This window comes from Carcharhinus amblyrhynchos, chromosome 4 (assembly GCF_965287045.1).
Source record: "Carcharhinus amblyrhynchos chromosome 4, sCarAmb.v2.hapA, whole genome shotgun sequence".
In the NCBI taxonomy this organism is placed as follows: Eukaryota; Metazoa; Chordata; class Chondrichthyes; order Carcharhiniformes; family Carcharhinidae; genus Carcharhinus; species Carcharhinus amblyrhynchos.
The window spans coordinates 28,375,173-28,394,845 of NC_137327.1; the positions used below are offsets into that span (position 1 = coordinate 28,375,173).

The 19,673-nt window shown below is 41.1% G+C and overlaps 1 protein-coding gene across 1 annotated transcript in view; it reads left to right on the forward strand.

Annotated features, from left to right (window-relative positions):
• The window catches only part of slc7a9 (solute carrier family 7 member 9), a 52,561-nt gene extending 40,343 nt beyond the window's left edge, over window positions 1-12,218 (forward strand). The window contains exons 11-12 of the mRNA XM_080186913.1: window positions 6,183-6,357; window positions 10,858-12,218. Coding sequence (XP_080043039.1) covers window positions 6,183-6,357; window positions 10,858-10,919 — 237 coding nt within the window. The 3' untranslated portion in view covers window positions 10,920-12,218. The remainder of the gene's footprint in view (window positions 1-6,182; window positions 6,358-10,857) is intronic.
• The last annotated feature ends 7,455 nt before the right edge of the window (window positions 12,219-19,673 follow it).

The following is a 19,673-nucleotide window of genomic DNA, read 5'->3' on the forward strand; positions in this document are numbered from 1 at the left end:
TAACAGGATTTGAATTTTCAGTGTGTTAGCATACATTATTTTCCATTGCCAGAAAATAGGTTAGAAGTGGGGATGTTCACTTATGATTGCACAATGTTCAGCACCCTTTGCAACTCCTCAGATGCTGAAGCAATCCATGTCTAAATGCAGCAAGACCTGGACAATATTCAGCTTGTATTGACCCAAGTGGCAAGTACATTCATGCCACACAAATGCCAGGCAATGACCATCTCCAACAAGAGAGAATCTAATCATCATCCCTTGAAATTCAGTGGCACAATGGCATTACAATAATTGAATCCTCAATTTTTTGGCTTTACTGAACTGAACTAGCCTTATAAATTCTGTGGCTACAAGAGCAGGTGAGGCTAGGAATCCTGCGGCAAGTAACTCACCTCCTGTCCACTTTCTATGTACATATCAGGAGTGTGATGGAATATTCTCCACTTGCCTGGATGAGTGCAGCTCCAATTCAAGAAGCTCAACACCATTCAGGAAAAAGCAGCCCACTTAATTGACACGCCTTCCACAAACATTCACTCCCTACACTTCAGATGAATAGTAGCAGCAGTGTGTACCACCTACAAGACACACTGCAGGAACTCACCAAGTTCCCTTGGTGAGCATCTACCAAACCCATGACCACTACCATCTAGAAGGACAAAGGCAGCAGATACATGGGAATATCACCATCTGGAAGTTCCCCTCCAAGTTGCTCACCATTCTGACTTGGAAGTATATCCCTGTTCCTGCATTGTTTCTGGGTCAGAATCTTGGAATTCCTTCTCTAACAGAACTTGTCAGTGTACCTACACCACAGAAGACAACTCACCACCGCCTTCTCAAGGGCAGCTAGGAATGGGTGATAAATGCTGTCTTGGCCAGAAAAACAAACATTGCACAAAGGAACAAGTGCAAGAAACCAAAAGAATACATGTCTTCTTTCACAGCATATAGATTTATTATGTAAAGTCAGTTTATTTTTCAAATGTGTGCCATCTTCCCTTTTCCCTCTTTGGATCTCATCATGCCAAACTGCAATGGGTGCAGGAAAGGCACGTGCCGGTTAGGAGGAAGGATGGGAAAGGTAGGATTACAGAGCCGTGGATTACTAGAGATATAGAAGACCTGGTTAGAAAGAAACGAGAGGCATATGTCAGGTCTAAGCAGCTGGGAACGGAGAGAGCGTTGGAGGAGTACAGAGAGAGTAGGAGGGATCTCAAAAGGGGAGTTAGGAGGGCAAAAAGGGGGCATGAAATGGCTTTGGCAGGTAGGATTAAGGAAAATCCAAAGGCGTTTTACTCCTATGTTAGGAGCAAAAGGGTGGCTAGGGGTAAAATCGGTCCTCTCAGGGACAGACGAGGGGAATTGTGCTTAGAGTCTGAGGGAGATCCTGAATGAATACTTTGCGTCAGTATTCACGAAGGAGAGGGGCTTGATGTCTGGTACGGTCATTGAGGGAGCTGTAGACAAATTGAAGGATCTATCAATTATGAGGGAAGACATGTTAGGGCTTTTAGGTAGCATTAAAACTGATTGCATTTATCCTAGGCTGCTTAGGGAGGCGAGAGATGAGATTTCTGGGCCTCTGATGCAAATCTTTGTCTCTTCTTTGGACACAGGTGAGGTCCCAGAGGACTGGAGGATAGTGAACATAGTACCATTGTTTAAAAAGGGTAGGAGGGATAACCTGGGTAATTATAGGCCGGTGAGTTTAATGTCAGTGGTAGGGAAGTTGATGAAGAGGATTCTTAAGGATAGGATGTATGAGCACTTACAACGTTGCGATCTGATTAAGGATACGCAGCATGGCTTTGTAAAGGGGAAGTCTTGCCTTACGAATCTGGTAGAATTTTTTGAGGAGGTGACAAAAACGGTCAATGAAGGACAAGCCGTTGATGTCATCTATATGGATTTCAGTAAGGCGTTTGACAAAGTCCCTCATGGTAGGTTGGTAGAAAAGATTAAGGCTCATGGGATACGTGGCCAGGTATCTAGATGGGTTGAGAACTGGCTTGCAAAGAGGAGACAGAGAGTAGTAGTGGAGGGGTCCTTTTCTAGCTGGAGGTCTGTCACTAATGGTGTGCCGCAGGGCTCAGTACTGGGACCTCTTCTCTTCGTAGTGTATATAAATGACTTGGAAGAGGGAGTAAGTGGTGTGATCAGCAAATTTGCTGATGACACCAAGATGGCTGGATTGGCAGGCAGTGAGGAGCAGTGTCTGGCAATACAACGGGATAGTGATAGGCTGGTATATTGGGCAGATACATGGCAAATGGAGTTTAATCCGGATAAATGTGAGGTGATGCATTTTGGCTGGAATAATGTAGGGGGGAGTTATATGATAAAGGGTGAGCCCATAAGGAGTATAGAATCGCAGCGAGACCTGGGGGTGCAAGTGCACAAGCCTTTGAAGGTGGCAGTACAAGTGGAGAACGTTGTGAAGAAAGCCTGTGGTATGTTAGCCTTTATAGGAAGGGGTATAGAATATAAGAGCTGGAGTCTAATGTTGCAGTTGTATAGAAAGTTGGTTCGGCCGCATTTAGAGTACTGCGTCCAGTTCTGGTCGCCTTACTACCGGAAGACTCCGGTAGAGAGACTCTGGAGAGAGTGCAGAGGAGGTTTACCAGGATGTTGCCTGGTATGGAAGGACTGGGTTATGAGGAAAGATTGAACAAACTGGGGCTCTTTTCCCTTGAAAGACGGCGACTGAGGGGGGGATCTAATAGAGGTATATAAGATTATGAAGGGTATAGATAGAGTAAACAGAGGTAAGCTATTTCCTATGATAGAGACACACAGTACGAGGGGCCATGGGCTTAAGGTGAGGGGGGAGAGGTATAACACAGATATTAGAGGGAGGTTTTTCACACAGAGGGTAGTGGGGGTATGGAATGCTCTGCCAAGTAAGGTGGTGGAGGCAAGCACGCTAGAGTTGTTTAAGAGTAACTTAAACAGGTACATGAGTGGGTTGGAGATGGGAGGATATAGGAGATTGTTTTAAATAAGGTTAATTAGCATTGGGACGTCCCTGGTAAGGTAAATGGATATGGTATGATAATAATGTTTTTTCTCTTTTCATTCACAGGTTTTAAGTTGGCCCGCCTTATTGTCCAACGAGGGGCATACACGCAATGGGTCGTATTGGGGCTGCTCTTGGTGGTTCGAGATTGGCCTAGTGCTTCATGTCGTTAGTGTGTGCTTAAACTGGACCAGATGCTGGGCAACATGACAGTTCAGTGACTATCACTGTTTGCTGTGCAGACACATGGATTTGGGCCAGTGTCTGCTGGAGTTTGCGCATTCTCCCTGTTCTTGCGTGGGTTTTCTCCGGGTGCTCCTGTTTCCTCCCACGCCCCAAAGATGTGCTATTAGGCTGATTGGAGGTAATAAATTGTCCCTAAATTAGTTTCCCTCAATGTGGAATGCCATAAAACAATAGATAAGGGTCATGGGTGGAAGGGGGGACTGGTAATGTTAAAATGGCGGCACGGGCTCGTTGGGCCGAAGGGCCTGTTTCCCAGGCTGTTTTTGTTCTTTGTTCAAATATTGGTGCTCAATTGAGAAGGTGAGCATGCAAAATGCTTCCAGGTCTTTGTCACTAGTTCTGTGATGATATTTTATTGACTCACCATCTAGCACCCATGATTTAGTGCTGACAACTAGACAATTTGCAAGCTTTGACTTGATACTGCAACTTTGCTCAAAAAGTCTCAAATAACTAATCTCTTTAGTAAAGTATATATAATGGAATGTAGCGTTGCTCATTATATTCAGAAATCTTTGCTGTATTAAGACACAACTGATGGTAAATGCTGAGCTGCCCAAATCCCAAAGGGAAACTTGAAACAGCTGCCAAAATGGTTTTTGCAATTTGTATATTATGAGGTGTTCTGAAATAAGAAAATGACATCTCTGACCAATTATGATGAATTTATGTTAAACATTTATTTTAAAATGCATTTAAACTCAAGAATGCATTCACATAGTTAACAGAACTTGAAAACAGTTCCAAAAGGTCTTAACTTAAACCAGACCCAGAGTTAACCTTCCTTTTTCTGTTTGGCAACAATCTTAGCTTTTTAAATCTATAACATTCTAGTAATTTTACTCTTGAGGTATCTTCTGAGGCAATCAGAAACTGGTTTTCCAGGACTGGCCTTGTCCACATTACCTTCTGGGAGAATTAACCAGCTACCATGCTGTCTACTGGGATATCTAGGTAGCTACCCCCTCACACAGGCTTCAGTGACTTCTTAAATATGTTCTTCCCTTTGATCTCACTGTCTTCTATTGTTTCATCCAGACTCTCAGAAGATCCCTTTTTCCAGAACTGATCAAACTCCTTTATTTATTTTAGCTCCTATAGTTTAACAAGTAAACTTACCCTATCTTTGCCTCACAATTTATATGTCCCCCTTTGAACTAAAACAACCCATTTCAACCATTACTTCTTTTATTGCCTTATGTAATTGCTTATTTAAGTTTCTCTTGGTTCATTAACACATCAAAAACACTTTCTGTAGTGACCCTCGCAGTCACTCTATCTCTTAATCCAATTGCAACAATCACACTCTCACCAACCTGTTTTCCAGTACATGAGAAGTATGATGGTGATATTACTAAAATATAACATTTTATAATTCCTCCTTTTCTTGACAGCAACCCAAGTTAGACAATCAACTTGTACTGTACTTATTGAAAGCTTGTTCAGAAATCTGCTGTGGTGAGTTGCATGATTTCAGGTAACCTTGTGGATGTCAATTTCCCAAGTTTCAGCTCTGACAACCCACACCTAAACTCTTTGGCCGTAGATAAGTAGCACATGTCCCTGCAGGGCTAGATTATGCACTTTGTGAAGGACAAACAGACAACTTACAAGTAGGTCTAAATTGCTCGTTTAAATGAATTGGGGACTCTCGAACATGCTGATGAGTTTCTGTGTGTCAGTAATCTAGCTGATCAAAAAAAGACAAAGAACAAAGAACAACACAACACAGCACGGGAAACGGGCCCTTCGGCCTAACGAGCCCGCGCCGCCATTTTAACAATGTGCTTTTCCTCTTCCACCCTTGACCCATGTCTATGCTTATGGCACCCACATTGGAAACCAGATTGAAGGGAGAATAATTTAGGGACAATTTGTTACACCAATCAGACAAAGAGCACATCTTTGGGGTGTGGGAGGAAACCGGAGCAACCGGAGGAAACCCACGCAACCACAGGGAGAACGCGTAAACTCCCACAGATACTGGCCCAAATCCATGTATCTGCACAGCCAGCAGTGATAGTCACTGAGCTGTCATGGTGCCCATCTGTTGGTCCAGTTTAAGTGTTCGCAAACGACGTGAAGTACTAGGCTACTCTCGAAACATCCAAGAGCAGCCCACGCATGACCCACCGCGTGTATGCCCCTCGTTAGACAGCAAGGTGGACCGACACACCTGCGGAGTAAAAGAGAAAAACATCAACATATGTAACAGTTGATTTCCAGGAACGTCCCAAGGCTCTGATCCTTATTTAAAACAGTCTCCTATAACCCTCCATTCCTATTTTGCTCATGCGTCTATCTAAGTACACCTTAAACAAGTCCAGCGTGCCTGCCTCCACCACCTTACTTGGCAGTGCATTCTATAGCCCCACAACCCTTTGTGTGAAAACCCTCCCTCTAGCATCCAAATTATATCTTGCCCCCCTCATCCTAACCCCGTGGCCCCTCGTGATATTTGTCTCCAATCTAGGAAAAAGCCTGCCACTGTTTACTCTATCTATACCCTTCATTATCTCATACACCTCTATTAGATCCCCCCTCAATCTCCGTCTTTCTAAGGAAAACAGCCCCAATTTACCCAATCTTTCCTCATAACCCAGTCCTTCCATACCAGGCAGCATCCTGGGAAACGTCCTCTGCACTCTCTCCAGGGTCTCCATGTCCTTCCGGTAGTAAGGTGACCAGAACTGGACTCCAAATGTGGTCTAACCAACATTAGATGCCAGCTCTTGTACTCTATACCCCTTCCTATAAAGGCTAGCATACCAGAAGCTTTCTTCGCAACCTTCTCCACCTGTGTTGCCACCTTCAAAGACTTGTGCACTTGCACTCCCAGATCCCTCTGCATTTCTATACTCTTGAACATTTTTTAGATTTGTATTGTTAAAATCTTAATGTATTTTAATTTCAGGTCCCAATAGTTCTTCCGATTGTGGTGACTGTCGTCGCTATTTATTTGGTTCTCGCTCCAATCATTGATGCTCCAGATTTGGCATACTTATATTGTTCGCTATTTATTGTTGGAGGACTAATATTTTATGTCCTGTTTATTTACTTTCACTTTAACTGGACTCGCAAAATAATGAGTAAGTCATAAATATGTTTTACTTCTATATTTATTATCCCTTAGTTTGAGTGACATCCAGATAATAAACTCCAAAAGCAAACAGAATGTGAAGTGACCCAGTATATGGATCAATTCGTATCAGAAAAATAGTCCATTCTGTACGTTTTGATGTTATTACTCAAATCTAATTAATCCAATGTTCTCCTTAATGAAGTGGGGTTGCAATGTATCGGAAGATGAGATTAGGTTAAATTCTCATTGTTCAATCCTTCATCGGAGCCATATTTCTATGAACACAGGCCTGTCATTTCATTGTGCAGATTACAAATAAAAAATAACAAGCAACTTGAGGGAAGGCACAGTGAGTGAGAGAGGCTTTTGTTGAGATAATAATGATTCACAAAAATATCAAAAGTTGGATCCCTGAGAAATTTGTTTATCATGAAAATGATTGATTTCACTGCTTTTCACCAAATTGATGAATACTTGCAATATATTGCCAGATATGTGATTAAGGCTAATAACACCAATAATTCCAAAACAATTTGGGTAGGCATTTGAAATTAAATAACAAACTGAATGCTGTTTATGAACTCTGAGGCTGACCAGAAGACGCCTATAAAATTCAAGGAGAGAGAGAGAACATTATTATTATACTGTTCGTGCTCCTTACCAAGAAGATTGATCATATGTAACAGCTCATATACCCAGGAGTATCAAATAGCTTACATAGATATAAATAACTACTTAGTTCTGGATTATTTTTTGCCATGTTCTTCAGCTGCTAGCATCTATCCCGCTAAGAGAGAATAGTTTTACTGGGCAGATAATTTTGAATCTAAAAGGCTTCAGAAGCATTTGTTTTTGTCAAATTATATAAAATATTTATAACATCAAATAGGGGACTGAAATGGTTTCAGTGATCATGCACCATAATTCCTCGAGACATGCGAGATTCATGACACAGCAAGGCTAGAATGCTTAATTAGTACTTTGCATTGGTATATACTACACAAGAGGATGCTGAGAAACATTGGTAGAAGCAGAGGTAATGGATAGGGTGAAAATTGATAGGCTGAATGGACTGAAAAGGCTGGCAATGCAGAGAGTGAATAAGTCAACTGGTCCTAATGGTTTTCATCACAAATTGCTAAAAATGGGATGGAGATAGCAAAAGGGCTTGCCAAATCTCCCAATCTTCTGTGGATATGGAGCAGGTGCCAGAGGAATGGAAAGTGGCAAATGTGACACCGTTGTTAAAGAAAGAGGCCAGTAACTACAGACTGATCACTTTAACATTAATAGGGAGTAGGTTTAGGAACAATAATTGAGAAAGAAAATCAATAGGAACTTGAAGGGGTTTGATTTAATTAAAATGAGCGTGTAGATTATCCTTGACTAATCTAATAAATTTTTTTGATGAGACAAAAATATTGATGAGGGGGATGCAGTGGATTTTGTTTAAAAGGGTTTCAAAAAAAATGTTTGACAAAGGACCACCACATTCTAGTTACGTAAATAGAGGCTCACGACTAGGAGGGTGAGTGCTGGCTTGGAGAAAAATTGGCTCACGGACAAAAACGGTGGAGTCAGTTGGTTTTTAGGATCGTAGATAGAATATAGTAGTGTTCCTCAGGGCCTGCGCTAAGATCACTACCTTTTATGTATATATACTATGGGAATGGTAGCAGAGTGATGATGTTACTGCCTCAGTAATCCAGATGCTGGGACTACTGCCCTGAAACTATGATCAACACAGTAAGAAGTCTTACAACACCAGGTTAAAATCCAACAGGTTTATTTGGTAGCAAAAGCCACTAGCTTTCGGAGCGCTGCTCCTTCGTCAGGTAAGTGGGTGTTCTGTTCACAGACAAAACATATAAGGACATAAATTCAATTTACAAAATAATGGTTGGAATGCGAGTCTTAAAGGTACAGACAATGTGAGTGGAGAGAGCATTAAGCACAGGTTGAAGAGATGTGTATTGTCTCCAGACAGGACATTCAGTGAATTTTGCAAACCCAGGCAAGTCACGGGGGTTACAGATAGTGTGACATGAACCCAAGATCCTTGTTGAGGCCGTCCTCATGTGTGCGGAACTTGGCTATCAGTCTCTGCTCAGCGACTCTGCGTTGTGTGTTGTGAAGGCTGCCTTGGAGAACGCTTACCCGAAGATCAGAGGCTAAATGCTCGTGACCGCTGACATGTTCCCCAACAGGAAGAGAACACTCTTGCCTGGTGATTGTTGAGTGGTGTTCATTCATCTGTTGTCATAGCGTCTGCATGTGTATACCATGCCTTGGGACATCCTTTCCTGCAGCGTATCAGATAGACAACGTTGGCTGAGTTGCAAGAGTATGTGCCATGTACCTGGTGGATGGTGTTCTCATGTGAGGTGATGGCATCCGTATTGATGATCCGGCACACCTTGCAGAGGTTGCTGTGGCAGGGTTGTGTGGTGTCATGGTCACTGTTCTCCTGAAGGCTGGGTAGTTTGCTGCGGACAATGGTCTATTTGAGGTTGTGCGGTTGTTTGAAGGCAAGAAGTGGGGGTGTGGGGATGGTCTTGGTGAGATGTTCGTCTTCATCAATGACATGTTGAAGGCTCCGGAGAAGATGTCGTAGCTTCTCTGCTCCGGGGAAGTACTAGATGACGAAGGGTACTCTGTCCACCTTGTCCCGTGTTTGTCTTCTGAGGAGGTTGGTGCGGATTTTCGCTGTGATGTATCGGAACTGTCGATTGATGAGTGAAGCGCCATATCCTGTTCTTATGAGGGCATCTTTCAGCATCTGGAGGTATCTGTTGCGATCCTTCTCATCTGAGCAGATCCTGTGTACACGGAGGGCTTGTCCGTAAGGAATGGCTTCTTTAACGTGACCAATAACGATGCCATTGTCTCAAGTGAGAACACCATCCACCCAGTACATGGTACATACTCTTGCAACTCAACCAACGTTGTCTACCTGATACGCTGCAGGAAAGGATATCCCGAGGCATGGTACATTGGGGAGATCATGCAGACGCTATGACAACGGATGAATGAGTGAACACAGCTCGACAATCACCAAGCAAGAGTGTTCTGTTCCCGGCCTCTGATTGGGCAGCGGCTCTTGAGAATGGGTTTGCTGCCCTTTGGGGGCCTTCATCATATGGGAGTCCTAGTTTAGTTAGTGCCTGATTGCACCAGAACTGATGTAGAGATGCCAGCGTTGGACTGGGGTAAACACAGTAAGAAGTCTCACAACACCAGGTTAAAGTCCAACAAGTTTATTGGATAGCTCTCTGATCAGAACCTTCCACACACCTGATGAAGGAACAGCATTTCCGACAGCTTGTGGGATTACTATCAAATAAACTGGTTGGACTTTAACCTGGTGTTGTGAGACTTCTTACTCTGTGCACCAGAATTACCAGGGCAGAGGCAACATGTGGTCCTTCACCAGTTCTTCAACCAGTGAGGTAAGGGAGGATCCCCTCGTTTGAACTAAATCCTGCTTAGTTGACAGTTTTAAAGACTGTTCAGTTCTAGATGGATCTCAGAATCCAAGTGCTTAGATTTTGGAATTTGGCAGGACATATTGAGAGGGTAGTTAGTAATGGGATGTAATGGTCCTTGAGAGCATGCAGAAGATTACCAGAACAGGCCAGAGTTGATGAACTCAGCTATGTGGTCAGGCTGCGGTTGTTATCGTTGAAGCAATGGAGATTGAGGGGAAATTTGATAGAAGGTGAAAGCTTTAAATAAGGTAGGCAAAGAAAAGCTGTTCCAATTTATTGATCTTAACTTGGGGATGCAGATTAACCTTTTTGGAAAGAGATACAAAGGGGTTATCAATAAAAACAAATTTGGACAGGAAGTGGTAATCATCCAGAACTTGTTGCCTAGAAAGGTGGTGGAAATACCATGATTACAAAAGGAAATTGGATGGGCACTTAAGGGAAATAAACTTGCAGGGCTACAGGGAAAGAGCAGGGGAGTAGGGTGGATTAGATTGCTCTATAAGGAGCTGGCAATGACCCAATAGGCTAAATGGCCTCCTTGTGTAACATAAGATTCCACAATATGTCACTAAAGTATTTCCCGATAAATGAAGCCTCTCTCACAAACTTCACCTTACTTTTGGACTTTACATTATGGTTAGGCACAAGCTCTGCAAACCCTTGTGTTAACAAAAGTAGTATTTCAATGAACAACAGATTCTCCAAGTGGAATCGTAGACTAAATAAAATGCAGAAAATATAATTTGACCGATTTACCAGATTTTTAAATTATGTATGCTGACTGGGATAAATGAATCCAAGGAAAACCAAGACATATTCCAAAAAACGTCTTTCATTTTTGTTGGGTATATATTTTACATACAGTCTATCATTAACATCCTTGCCATTGGTGAAAGCATCTTATAAGTTTGAATACGAGTAACTATGAACTGATAAAGCATGTTTATATGACGGGGTTGTTCATCAATGTGGCTGACTGTTTTGTGAAAAGATAACTTTTTAAATTGTATTTCCAGAGCCCATTACCAAACATCTGCAGCTGTTCTTGGAAGTGGTACCAGCAGAGAATGAACAGTAAAAGTACCCATTACCTTGCTTTTAACTCTGTTCTTTTAATGTGGTATTGGAGGTAGAAGTAGGTGTAGACAGTTGTAAGATTTTTGAATACAGTTTTCCTGTATTTCTGTAAACCACTAGTAATATGCAAGTAAATGCTATTGTTTGCACTACACTTATCATTGTATGAACTTAGTCAGATATATTTAAGTGAATGTGAATATTATACAAAATCAGTTGCAATACGATGCACATCTTATTAATTTTAATAAGATGTAACCTTATTAGTTGGTGTGCCGTTGTCAAATGATACCAATGGATCCTAATTCCCCACAATAGGAAGTTGTAGTGTCAAAAGAATGCACCAAGTAGAAATCAAGTATTTCTTGAGGGCATAGATCACCCTGACCCACCTCCAAAACATCTCATTAATTGTGATGGAAGTTATGGAGTATTTTCATTTGTTTTGATAAATTATAAAAACTATTTGGTGACATCATTAAATCGGGCAAAGGCATTTTGGATGCCTAGCAAACCTAAAATGAGAAGGGAAAAGTGAGAGCAAAATTAAAAATCAGGTTATTTCAAATGCAATGTGCAAAGGGTATAAAGATTACTGGTGACGGAACTATGTTTTATGTGTACATTTTAATAAGTTAATAAATGTATTGTCAAATCTCTAACTTAAGTGAAATACAGTGGGTTTATAAAGTTGAGGAAGAACATTCAGCACCTGCACATTTAGAACTTGGAAGTTCTAAGAAGTTCATGGAAGCATCTGCAATTTTATTCATAATGATAATTTTGGAGACAAGAACTTTAAGATCATCATCTATCATCACCACCAAGCATCATCTTCTATCGTACCTTGGAGCGATTTGGGAAGGAGGCTCTTGCCCCCATAGGAGCGATATTCAAATCATTGATGGATTTGGGCCTCAGAGATCTGACATTGGAGAAAAAAAAGCAGCATTCTCACAAGATAAAAGAAATGTTTTTTTTTTAGGTAGCTTTGATGATGGGGGAAATGTGAGTTCTATTGGCAAAGAGAGAAGATAGTAATACTAGAATGTGAAGATGAAGAATCAAAAATAAGGAAAAATGCAAGAGGCAATACCTATTGCTTTGACTTGCATAAGGATTCATGTAATGAATATCTTAAGGACACTCAGCAGTAAATGTGAATAAATTACAGGCAAAAACCAAAGGGAACTTTTGAAAGTTGTGAATAATGAGTTCTGAAATAGAGTATATTATCTGACACCTCTGCTGTTGATGGTGGAGCAGCAGGAGCTGATAACAGAAAATCAGGACTGCAGAATAGTCTGTCTGTGCAGGGGCATGGGTAGAGAAAATTGCAGAGGCCAGTAACATGTGAAAAGACTATACAATTTATCTTTTAAGAACCAAAACATTCTTTGGTTTCATCAGGATTCTTTCTGGCTCTGGAAGGCCACAAAAGAAGCTACTGATATCATAACTGAGCCATTGTCCTGCAAGGGAACTGCAGGCTGTGAGCAAAACAGGAGTTTGTTCTGGGAAATTCCCAAGCTTATGGTTTAAAGTTTATTTGTTTATGTCACAGGTAGGTTTATGTTAACACTGCAATTAAGTTACTGTGAAAATCCCCTAGTTGCCACATTCCTGTTGGGGTACACTGAGGGGGGAGTTTAGCATGGCCAATGCACCTAACCAGCGTGTATTTCAGATTGTGGCAGGAAACCAGAGCACCTGGAGGAAACCCATGCAGACACATGGAGAACATGCAAGGGGGCTGCAGAAGGACTTGGACAGGTCAGGAGAATGGGCAAAGTAGTGGCAGATGGAATACAATGCGGAAAAGTGTGAGGTTATGTACTTTGGAAGGAGGAGTGGAAGCATAGACTATTTTCTAAATGGGAAACTGTTTCGGAAATCAGAAACACAAAGGGACTAGGGAATCATTGTTCAAAGTTCTCTTAAGGTTAACGTGCAAGTTCAGTTGGCAGTTAGGAAGGCAACTGCAATGTTAGCATTCATGTCAAGACGGCTGGAATACAAGAGCAGGGGTGTACTTCTGACACTGAATAAAGCTCCAGTCAGACCCCATTTGGAGTATTGTGAGCTGTTTTGGGCTCCATATCTAAGGAAAGCCTTGGAAAAGTCCAGAGGAGGTTCACAAGAATGATCCCTGGAATAAAGAGCTTGTTGTATGAGGAACAGTTGGGGACTCTGAGTCTGTATTTGTTGGAGTTCAGGAGGATGAGGGGGGATCTTATTGAAACTTACAGGAGACTGCAAGGCCTGGATAGAGTGGACATGGAGAGAATGTTTCCACTAGTAGGAAAAACTAGAACTAGAGGGCTCAATTTCAGGCTAAAAAGATGATCCTTTAAAATAGAAATGAGGAGGAATTTCTTCAGCCAGAGAGTGGTGAATCTGTGGAACTCTATCATAAAAGGCTGTGGAGGCCAAGTCATTGAATATCTTTAAGATAGAGGTAGATAGGTTCTTGATTAATAAGGGGCTCAGGGGTTATGGGGAAAGGGCAGGAGAATGGGGATGAGAGAAAAAAAAATCAGCCATGATTGAATGGCAGAGCAAATTCAATGGGCTGAGTGGCCTAATTCTGCTCCTATGTCTTATTGTCTTTGCGCAGACAGTGACCCAAGCAATTGAATTGAACCCGAGTCCCCAGTGCTGTGAGGCAGCAGTGCTTAACCACTGTGCCGCCATGCAACCCTAGGGTGGGTTGGCAGGAGAGAGAGAGAGAGAACACCACAAACTAAATTTAAGGTACTTTATGAAAGACATGAATGATGGGAACTATTTGATAATTTCTGTAAGTGAACATTATTCTTGATACTCTCAATAGCCTTTGAACTGTCCAAGTAATGACCAAGGTTTTCGACTGTGATTCCTGGATGTTTCAGCACACAACTTACCTCCATGGTCCAGCCATCAGTCAGCTCGCACATCCATCCTTATAAACGTACTACCTTTTTATGCCACTTGGAAAGCAAAAATGCTTAATATCTAATTTCAGGATATTTGACTGACAACCAAACAGCTTTCTCACCCACCCCACCCCGCACCCCCACCACCACTGCACCCCCCCTCACCCACCAACCCACCCCACCCACCACCCTTCATGCTCAACAATTTTATAACTGGTAAGGAGACATGGTCAAAAAAATGACAAGAAATATTATTTTAATGTCCTGAAGATTTTTCTCCAGGGTTGCACAAGCAGTGTCCTGCAGACTGATTCTTAATCTCGGGAGACTTTGGGCCAATCTTGGAGGATTGACAACCCTCGAATGACATGCATGATTCAAAGCTTTTGGCAGCCAGCATCCAGGGGTTTTTAACATTGAAACCAATAATACAAGAATGTCACGTGAGAATACAAGTGCAATGGTCTTTCAAAAGCCATACTACCAATCATGAACGTTTGGGGGTTAACAGAAAATTTTAATTCCAATGTAACGTCAGGCAGATCTTAATAAAGTTTGATGTGACTATAAAGCAGCAAGAATCACTTTGTACTTGTGCAGACTTTCTCTCAACTGTCAGAGACAGGGATGATTAAATGGGTTTAGCACAAGCCTCTTAAATGACCCATATTCTTTAGATTTTTAAAGCTGTATATTCTACCATATACTGAGTTTAATCTTCTACTGTAACTATCAAAATTCAGCATTTTGTATGTTTATTTCAAATTTAATGTTAAAATAAAGGGATAAAAATTCATATTTGTCAACCTATATATACACATTAATTTCGTACAAATACTTCCAGATTTAGTCAGAAGGTGACCTGCATTTGGTTATTTGAAGTAACAGAAGGGTGGCTTGCAATTGTACTTTACTGCCACCTGCTGTTACATTATGATCGTTTTGGTTTTGGCAATGAGAAGCTATTTGATAAAAGCAAATTACTGCGGTTGCTGGAATCTGAAACATACACAGAAAACACTGGAAAGTCTCATCTATGGAGAGAACAGAGCTAATTCACACCCCGCTACTGCTGCCAGGAAGAACAGAGGATCACAGCCAGTTGGTGAGGTCAGAGAATCCAGCCCAATGTTTCAAGTCTGGCTGACTCATCATCAGAGATACAGAGAATTATTGAGGTTTGGTGGTGGTGGAGGAGTTGATTGGGGGTGGGGGGTAGCAGGGAGATAATATTACTATGGGCTGAATAGAAGGCCAACGATAGGTGAAGCCTGGGAGAGATTGACAAAGATGTCAGACACAGGAAATGTAAATGGGTGATCATGGCTAAGAAAGGTGCTGATTGTGGTACATTAAGAGATGAAAACGTGTTAATGGCAAAACAAATGTGGATGTTCATAGCGAGGGGGATTGAATATAAAAGTAGGGAGGTCTTGCTGCAGCTGTATAGGGCATTGGTGAGGCCGCAGCTGGAGTACTGTGTGCAGTTTTGGGCGCCGCACCTGCGCAAGGATATTTTGGCCTTGGAGGGAGTGCAGAGGAGGTTTACTAGGCTGATACCGGAGTTGAGGGGGTTGAGCTATGAGGAGAGGCTGAATAAACTAGGCTTGTACTCGTTAGAGTTTAGAAGAATGAGGGGAGATCTCATTGAGACGTATAAGATGATGAATGGGATGGATAGGATAGAGGTGGAAAGACTCTTCCCGCTCAAAAAAGACAGTAGGACTCGGGGGCACAGCCTCAAGATAAAGGGGGGGCGGTTTAGAACGGAGTTGAGGAGGAACTTCTTCACTCAAAGGGTGGTGAATCTCTGGAATTCTCTGCCCGTTGAAGTGGTGGAGGCTGCCTCGCTAAATATTTTTAAGAAGCGGGTTGATGGGTTTTTGATAAGAGAGGGGATTGAGGGTTATGGGGAGAGGGCGGGAAAGTGGAACTGAGCCACGACAGATCAGCCATGATCTTATTGAATGGCGGGGCAGGCTCGAAGGGCCAGATGGCCTACTCCTGCTCCTATTTCTTATGTTCTTATGTGCCGACGTTGGACTGGGGTAAACACAGTAAAAAGTCTGACACCACCAGGTTTAAGTCCAACCGATTTATTTGATAGTACACAATTTTTTCTCCCATACCGACACTCTGCCCCCCGAACCCAATTTACTAGGGCCATCTGTTAGCTGTCCCAGGTTGTCCTTTGTCACACTGCTTACCTTTGTTTGACAACACCAGGTTTAAGTCCAACAGATTTATTTGATAGTACACGCACTAGCTTTGGAGTTAGTCCCTTCGTCAGGTGAATGGAGAGTTCTGGCCTCAGACAGAGCATATAAAGCACAGACAGTTTACAGATTACTGTGATCAAATTAATATGATCAGTGCTCCTTCCACTCACATTGTCAGCCACTTTAAGACTTGAACAGCAGGTTAGGTGTAAAGATATGCATTCTAATCAGTAATCTGTAAACTGTCTGTGCTTTATATGCTCTGCCTGAGGCCAGAACTCTCTATTTACCTGACGAAGGGGCTAACCCCAAAGCTAGTGAGTGTACTATCAAATAAATCGGTTGGACTTAAACCTGGTGTTGTCAAACAAAGGTAAGCAGTATGAGAAAGGACAACCTGGGACAGCTAACAGATGGCCCTAGTAAATTGGGTTCGGGGGGCAGAGTGTCGGTATGGGAGAAAAAAATTGGAAAACAAAATTTAAAAAAAAGATGGAAAAATGAATTAATGGAAATAAATTGATAGAAATAGAAAAAAGGGTTGGAGGCGGAAGAGAGAATTCATAGTCTGAGGTTGTTGAACTCAATGTTAAGTCTAGAAGGCTATAGCATGTCTAATTGGAAAATGGGGTGCTGTTCCTCCACTTTGCATTGGACTTCACTGGATGTTTGATCTTTAGGTTTCAATAATCTTTTAGGCTTTACAATATAAGTGGGTTTAAAAATACAGTAAATACAGGCTTGTATTTAGAAACACTGCATCTCATTGATTGGTCAGCTTCAACTGGGTACTGTAGAGGTGAACAAGATGCTACTTTACTATTAGGTTAAAAAGAAATTATGGGTAAGTCACTAAAGCATATTCAGCTCAATAAAATAATCTGGGAGAAGTACAAGTTCAAAACTTTATATATACTATGTGATACTGCAAAATCATTTATGTTTACAGATGGATGTAAAATGTCCTATAAAGAGTCAGGATCTTGACCAACATTCCTCCCTCAACTAACATTGCAAGCTGAAAACTGTCATTCATTCTGGTTACCATGAGGCCTTGCTTTACTTGCCAGAACATTTATCATATCACAAAAAAGTGGCTTTAAATTCCTTGGAATACCTAGATGATTTAGAACATTATTCTTTACCAGGTTTATATTTAGAGATATGATCTGCTTGAAGCAGTAGTACATCCCTCCTTCCAAATTCAGGAAAATGACCCTTGCCTGGAAGTCCCCATCTCTACAACTGAAACAAGTATTCTAATTAAACTGAACCAGAATCCTATTTACCCCACTGAACAAATCCTACAACAGGGTCAGTGAGGAAACAGTTCCACCTGACAGACAGGAATCCAGTAAACATATTTGAAGATTTGGTTCAAAGTGGGAATTCAGTATATGGAGGAAAGATGTGTTTGCTTGTTGCTTTCTAACTTGTGCAGCCTTCAGGAATTGGTCTTACTCTCGCTATCAAAGAAGCTAGTTATTTGATGAGTATCTGCTGAGTAACTAAGGTTCTTATGGTTCAAAATAGACTGGCAATTGGTGGCCAGATTAATAAAACATATAAAAACAGAAGTAAAATATATAATTGAATAAATTAAATAATTAATTAGAACACATTAAGGGTGGCGGGACAGGTGATGTGTCACAACTGCAGCACGTGGGAGCTCTTAGATGCCAGTTTGATCCTGGGCAAACACATCTGCAGTACTTCATGTTTGAAGTTCAAGCAGTTTCGGTTCAGTTTGAACTGAATTAGAAACATTGATAAATCGGAGGAGGAAAGCTACATGGATTTATTAAAAGGGTAACCCATTTTAAACAGAGAGGAGGTAAAATTCTGTCAAGCAGATCAGCAGTCTTTAGAATTCTCTTCCTGAAAATGTGGTCACAATAAGAAGTCTCTCTCACAACAGCAGGTTAAAGTCTAACAGGTTTATTTGGTATCACAAGCTTTTGGAGCACTGCTCCTTCATCATGCGTGGACTACTCCACTCACTTGATGAAAGAACAGCACTCCAAAAGCTCCTGATACCAAACAAAACTGTTGGACTTTAACCTAGTGTTGTGAAACTTCTTACTGTGCCCACCTCTCTCCAACGCCAGCATCTCTACATCATGAAAAGGCGGCAGAAGCAGAGCCTTTGAATATTTTTAAGATAAAGGTGGATAGATTTTTAGTAAGCAAGGGCATGACATGTTATCAGGAGTAGGTGAGATGGAGAAATGAGGTTACCATCAAATTAGCCAATATCTTATTAAACAGCAGAGCATTTATAAAGCATTTTTCATTTCTGAAAGCAAACACCAGCCAACGAATTAATTTAAGTGGCAGGAATGTTGTTTTGCAAACAAATACATAAGTCAATCTGGGCACTGCAGGGCCCATAATAGTAATAAGAATAACCGGATTCGTATCACTGGTGTTAGTTGAGAACTAATATTCATTCACAGCACCAACACTCTCGACTTTGCAATAAGTACTACAAGTTATTTTATATCTACCCAAATACCAGCAGACAGAAAGGGCTTCACTGCTCCAAGGAGGCGGAACAGTGGCAGCAGAGGAAGGAGAGGGAAGCCAACCTAGGATTGTGCTTGTGGATCCAGAATTGGGCTCCTCAGAAATTGAAAGCCTCACCAAGTCTGACAGATGTGATCCTCCATTTCGAGGGACTGTCGCCATTGGCTTTAACGTGCAATTTGAAAGCCATTCTATGTTAAAAATGCAGCACTACCTCAAAAGTGAAGTATCAGCCTCAATCATGTAGTAAATGCCAGTTGAATACGTTGAATTTATGGGAATAATACCAAACTGACATTAAATCAGACTGTTCCTTTACAGGAAGTAATTTGGAAACTTCGTATCTTTCCCAATTATGATTTGTAGGACAACATAATCTTCTTTATGAAAATGATTAATATTCTGTCAAAACATACTTTATGCTAAACAGCAACATTTTAAAAAAGTTCATTTTACTCCACACAAGGATTACATTATTTTTATTTCTGAACTTGCAAAACAAAATGGAATGAAAATGCACCATACAATAAGTGCTCACGTCAATGGTTTTCAAAGTGTTCTGCATGGAAAATCTCTGCAAATAATGACAGCCCATTGTAACTCACCAGAAATACGATGCTAAGTAAACAATAACAGAAAATTATGCACAGAAATCTGATGACATTTGCAGATCTCTTCAGACTCAAGGTCCTCATCAGAATGCAAAAAACAAATAAAAATGTTCGTGTCTATATCTGTATAAAACCTGCACATTACTTCTTGTGGCCTTTTATAAACTTTCAGAGTGGCTGTTTTGATGTAAATTGGGATTAGACAATGGACAATACAAATTGAAATACTGGATACATTTTTTTTATTTTCTAAAATGTATTTTCTTTTCTCTTTTCTCCTCTTTCATCATTCTACTATCCTTGGTTCTCAATGAAAAACTATTTTACTTTTTCATTAACATCTATTTTCTTGTGATGTATTACTTTTAAGAATAAATTGAATTACAATATTACTTGATTTTTTTCAGGTTAGTCCCTTTAAATTGTTTGATTTGAATGCACCAAATATTCAACAGGAAAGCAAATATTCAAAACCAATTAGCTA